The sequence below is a fragment of the Austrofundulus limnaeus genome, unplaced genomic scaffold (genome assembly GCF_001266775.1).
Source record: "Austrofundulus limnaeus strain Quisiro unplaced genomic scaffold, Austrofundulus_limnaeus-1.0 Scaffold298, whole genome shotgun sequence".
Taxonomy (NCBI): domain Eukaryota; kingdom Metazoa; phylum Chordata; class Actinopteri; order Cyprinodontiformes; family Rivulidae; genus Austrofundulus; species Austrofundulus limnaeus.
The window spans coordinates 572,295-578,393 of NW_013952700.1; the positions used below are offsets into that span (position 1 = coordinate 572,295).

The 6,099-nt window shown below is 39.6% G+C and overlaps 1 protein-coding gene across 1 annotated transcript in view; it reads right to left on the reverse strand.

The window, feature by feature from the left end:
• LOC106526869 (IQ motif and SEC7 domain-containing protein 1) overlaps nucleotides 1-6,099 on the reverse strand; it is a gene marked incomplete in the record, with an annotated part of 38,368 nt that overhangs the window by 11,643 nt on the left and 20,626 nt on the right. The window contains 5 exon segments of the mRNA XM_014021585.1: nucleotides 310-471; nucleotides 2,295-2,394; nucleotides 2,478-2,603; nucleotides 2,819-2,958; nucleotides 4,359-4,525. Of these exon segments, the coding sequence (XP_013877039.1) occupies nucleotides 310-471; nucleotides 2,295-2,394; nucleotides 2,478-2,603; nucleotides 2,819-2,958; nucleotides 4,359-4,525 (695 nt within the window).

Here is a 6,099-nt window from a genome sequence, read left to right on the forward strand (position 1 = left end):
TGACAGAGCAGGGGCCTCGTGTATGCCTTTTTTCACACAAAGCTGTAAATGCAATTATTTTGAACAAAATCATGTTGAAGTTTGGAGTATTTTCAACAAGTGGGCCAGTCTGTCAGGAAGAAAAAGTGGTCCGGGAATTCCTGACAGACTGGCCCACTTGTTGAAAATACTCCAAACTTCAACATGATTTTGTTCAAAATAATTGCATTTACAGCTTTGTGTGAAAAAAGGCATACACGAGGCCCCTGCTCTGTCATTATCCTTGAAATGGTCTCTACTTCTGTAATATTAACATTTAAGAAATCTTACTTTCAATTCGGTACTTCTCCATCTCTTGGACTTCGGAGGCAGATTCTCTCAAATCATCCGTAAACCTTTTGCGATCCTGAGGGTTGGGGGCATTGAAATTTATGAGGACTTTAATGTCTTCTCCAGGAATAGCAGAGGTCAGCCGGACTCCATTATGATAATCTGAAGAGTAACAAAACCAAAAGCCAGGCCTTTATATAATGTTAAAAACATAGTTTGAAATTAAAGCACAAACATTCTGTAAATGTCACTAGAATAGAATAGAATAGAATAGAATAGAATAGAATAGAACAGAACAGAATCAGCCTTTATTGTCCCACATGGGGAAATTCAGATGTAGTAGCAGCAGCAGGTACAACCATCCACAGAAACACTATATTGCTATGTGACATTATCAACTGGAGCAATAACAGAAGAAATGAAAGATAACAATAAAAAATAAACATAGATCAAAACAAAAGTAAGAGTAATCATTACTCTAATGGGCTATCAAGATGAAATTGGATAAAATGAAAATAAGGCAAGATGCTGTGCAGAAAAATATGAATTACAGGAACAGACAGTAATGACAGACTCATGATCCGAGGGGGTGTGCAAAATGAGTCAAACTCAGTCATTAAGTCCAGTACAGTAAAAAACTTTGTACAATTGCCACAGGGTATTATTTATGTAATGAGTGAGAGGTAGAGTTTTCTGATGTGCAAATACAAACATGGATGCTTATCATGTTTGTCGGGAGCAGTGATGTTTATAGAGTCTAACAGCTGATGGGAGGAAGGATCTGCGGTAACGATCTTTTGTGCATTTAGGATGCAGCAGTCTGCCACTGAAGGGGCTCTGCATATCAGCCACAGATTCATGCATTGAGTGGGAGACGTTTTCTGTTATTGATGTTATTTTTGCCAGAGTCCTTCTGTCTCCCACCACCTGCACTGGGTTGAGGGGGCATCCCAGCACAGAGCTGGCCTTCTTGATGAGCTTATCCAGCTGCTTCCTCTCAGCTGTAGATAAGCTGCTGCTCCAACAAACGATGCCATAAAAGATGGCTGAAGCTACAACTGTGTCAAAGAAGGTCTTCAGGAGCGCCCCCTGCACTCCAAAAAGACCTCAGCCTCCTCAGCAGGTAGAGTCAGCTCTGACCCTTCCTGTAAAGAGTGTCCGTGTTGTGAGTCCAGTCCAGTTTATTGTTCATGTTAACACCCAGGTACTTTTAAGAGTCCACTATCTCACTGTCCACTGCTGTTCAGGAGGATTATTACATCCTTAAGTATAATTTCACTGTGGGAGGGGGGTGTACAGCAGGGTGGCCAAAGATTTGTCTATGGTGGCCATGGCCACCCCTGGCCACCCCCTGACTCCGCCCCTGCTGATTGGTTCCAACACGGAGTACTATCCTAAAATGTCAACGGCTCTGCTGAACCCCCTCCCCATACCATGTGTTCTGACCGCCCACCCCTCTCCCCTCCTTAGCTGTCTTGCACTGTATGCAGAGTAGTTTTTTTAAGCGTATGTTTGTGTGTTTCTGCATAAAACACAGGATTAGAGCTCATTTTTAACTCGTCTTTCCTAGTATGCGTGTATTCTAAGCTGCAAAAGGTAGCGCAACATAGTTCGAAAGACCCTGGATATTCGTTCCCCCATGTTTGTCATGTGCGTGTGTTTCTCCAGACGGATGTTCTAAACTGAAATTTCGTTCTGCATTGCATCTTGATGTTGTGTGTGAATGACAATAAACAATTCTGATTCTGAACATAGTAAGACAGGTATTTGGTCCCCAAAAGGACTATTGATAATGTATGTGTTTAAATGAGAAAAGATCCTATAAAAGGTAATAAAATCTTGCAGTAGAACTGMAAAAAAAAAAAAAAAAAAAAGAGAGAAGTGAGGACTGGGAAAATACACAAACACACACACAAACTCAAGCAAAGCAGATTCAGTAACCTTTGCATTTCAGTGCTGGATGAAAAAAATCTAATGACACTTACACTGATTCTCAAATAGAAGTATTTGCATCCCATAAAGTGAGAAGGACTGCCGGAAACTGTATGTAACAGAGTTCTTCTTCTTCTGAAAAATCTTTGCAACCTAAATAAAATTGATAGGTGACACAGTTGTGTTAGGTTAATCCATATATCCAGTTGTTTTCTCAAGACTCATGTGTGCCATACCACTAGCAGGTCATTAAAGAGGAAGATCTCTCTCTGGTGCAAGCCCAGCTTCTGAGGTTTGTTTGGGTCAGGTACTTCAAACAGCCTGCAGTAACAAACCAGCCTCCGGTGAGGGAGTGACAGCACCTGCACACAAAGTCAGTCTGCCTCACATAAAGTGGTCAGACATTCACATTACAGCAGTATTTTTCCATAAGGGTTCAACAACGAGTCCAAAGCAATCACCTCACTGGTATTCTCATTTGTTTCCTGTTACAACCTGAGTTCTGAATGCTGCTTTCAGGTCTCAAAGGAAGCACGAGTCTACATCTAGCAGATCCAGGACAAACTTTAAAACTTACTGGTTTCTTCCCAATGATTAGCTTTTCCACCTTCTGAACTTGTGAAACATGGTCTTCATTAGTCTCAAGCTCTCGGTGGCGTATTCGCTCATATATCCCCACCAGCGTCTCTCGAGGGATGTCCTCCCCATCATCAACTCCTGTCAGAAAACAAACAAATAAACAAACAAACAAACAAAAAACACATTAATGACTTCTGAGCTGTACATGAATCTCACACTGAAGGCACAAATCCCTTTCAGGGTTCTTTCAGGATGTGAATGTTTCCCATACCTAATACTATAATTTCAATACAGAGAAATTAGTCTCGCAGTGCAGCCCACTGTTAATACCCACAATGTTTGTTTGTGGTCACTAAATGCATTTGTTCAACAGAAAATGTATTACCCTATATTGCCATTTTATCATATTTGCTACGCAGGATTCTGTGACTTATATTTTGTTAATGTGATCAATATTTTCCTCAAAAACCTGTTGTATATCATGTGAGACCTGTATTCTGCCCTCTGATGGATTATAAATGTACTGCAGGAAGTGAACCTCTTTTTTTCTTTTTAACCTTTTCAAAATGTCTGTTATGAGGTCATCCACACATTTTTTTAGGAAAACTTTTGCTAATTTTGGAGAAGTTATGGTAAGACTAACATCAATGTTGTTTGTATTTTTTTAATAAATACTTTCTGTGTTGAAACAATGCATAATTACTTAAAATATTTTTAATAGTACAGTTAAACCATGTTAAAAAATTTGTGCATCACACTTGATACTGCAGGTATATAAGTTGCTCCAGTTCTGAATTGTCATGTGACATTTTAGATAATTTAATCAACAGTATTCTTGCCACGATACAACACACACTGTTTTGGATGATTGATTAATTATTGAAATGCCATTTGAAAACACGTTGTGGCTATTAAACTCTACGCTGTACTGACTAAATATTTATGTGTTAGATGTCAAAGAGAATTGAGGAAGAAAAGAGAAAAAAGAAAGTAAGAAAATGTCATCAATATGATGATAGATGGCATTTTTATGAAGTGTAAGTTACATCTGTGCCTGAACAAGGACAGAAACTGTATTTGTGCCTACCACCAAGTGAAATAAGTGGCTGTAAAAAGTTCATTGTAAAAAAACAAAGAAGTAAACTTCCTAGGGTGTTCAAAAGTTATGGGCAAAACTGTTTTTTTTTTTTGTTTCTTAATTTAACTTTGTTGTGAGCAAAATGTTACCAAAACAGCCCAGTGTATCAGATTTGATACAAAAAATATATCATAAACAAAGTGATGTGGCAAAAAAAAAAAAAAGGATTTTCTTTAAAGGCCCAAAAAACATGTCAGTTCTACAAAAATGTGAATTTTCTGACTATTTTTTAAAGCGTTTGGCTAGAAATGTCAAATACCATTTTGACACAGATGTTTGTTCTTAGTAAACTAGAAGCTTTAAACTTTAAGATGAAAATTATGTGTTGAAGAAGCGCAGTGGTAAGTTGGGATTTTGTGACATTGAGCTGGAAGAGGTGATTAGACTGAGAGCGGAGTACCTCGAAGATTTTTAATGAAGTCTTCCAGTTTCATCTTCCTTTCTGGTTTGACGTTTGGGCTGTACATGTCAGTGTTGAGGAGGATGATGGCAAAGGCAAGGATGAAAATGGTGTCCGGGTTCCTGAACTGTCGCACCAAGCCTGGGTTGCAGACGCAATAGCGTTGACTGCAAAGACACAAACACGTTACAGAAAGCTGAACTTTATTCACAAACCAGCTTAAAGTTTAAAGTTTAGTTTAAAACAAAAGTAAGGAGGAAAATTTGTATCAGCATTTGGGTTTAAGCTAAACTGAGGCAGCAAAGGCATACACAATCAATCTGCACATGGATCCTGCTCTTTCCTAGAACAATACTGATTGATTCTGTTGAACCATATTAGAAAGATTAAGTGAGCAAAAGTGAAATTTGTCAGTTTTGCGTCACAATGAAGTGAGTTAGTGATTGTGTCAAGACTGACAGGAGTCGTTCTTGTTGCCTCCCAGTAAGAAGGTCACAGGTTTACCTGCCAGCCTTTTTATGTGGATTTCACACGCTCTTCCCTAGCCTGGCCTTTGCCTTCCTATGAAGTTCTGCTCAATTCTAGTTTCCTCTGCTCCATCTGGGATTTCTTTCACAGACAAAGATTTCTCTGGCAGAGTTTCAACCGGGTCAATTGGAGAACAGGAGGAGTTGTGAACGGCAATGTTGATTTTCTGCTCTATAGGTCTGCCTATAGTTTAGCAATAACAGCAGAGGAAATGAAGGAAGTCTTTCAGTCAGTGTTGATTAGGTTTACAAATTAAATTAGGGGAGACCGGGGACAGTAGCAACAAGGGACGGTTGCAACACGCCATTTTTCTCCAAACAGAAATAAGCTAGAGTGATGACACTCAGTGATAGATATTTTTGAACTTTATCATTTTTTATATTTGATCCTATTGCATTAATCAGTTGTATTAAATATGTCTTTCTTGAATGAATGAAGTTTTTTCTGTTCTCGGCTGAGAACAGGCCTGTAGTAAGCTGCCATAATTTTCATCCCTGCAGCTTTGAGCTGCACTAACTGATAAGAAGAAACCCTGTGATTGGTCAAGATGTTTTCTCTGTGCTCTGTTTGTAATAAATTGTACAGCTTTTCCCAGCCAAGGTCAGAACTTTCTGCTGAGACCTGTCTTCAAGCGTCCTCAGAAACTTCTCACTCTTTGCAAAAAGAAAACTGTTTTAAACTGAATATTTATGTCTGTGTCTGGTTCATTTCTTTTTAAGGGGTAATTTAATGTCCATCTGACATTTTGGTGCCGTGACCCGGATCCCAGGGCGCCTTTCACCGCTGACATCTGGAGACTCTCTGGGTGTGTTGAGTGAGTGCACCGCTAACCAAAGTCCGGTAGGACTGGTGTTTCCTATTGGGCCGACAACACCTGTCAGCGGTGCAGTGCCTGGGACCCAACCTGCAACACCAACCAGGCAAGACATAAGTATAAAAAGTTTTTTCTAGAAAAAGTAAATCGTGCGCGCAGGACGGCATTTCCTGGCAACGTTAGTAAGCAGCGGCATTCTGTTTACCAGGGTGTGGCTACCCGGCATATTATCGGCGCATAATTGCTTGAAATAACTATAAAAATAGGTTTAAAATCCTGCAAGCTTCGCGGCGTCAAGCATATTGAAACACTAGAAACTAGAAACAGCTTTTTTCTGAGTTTCAAAGGGTACCCTCGGGTCGGCGTTACCTGAAAAGCAGAGATTTCAGAAGTGTGTGT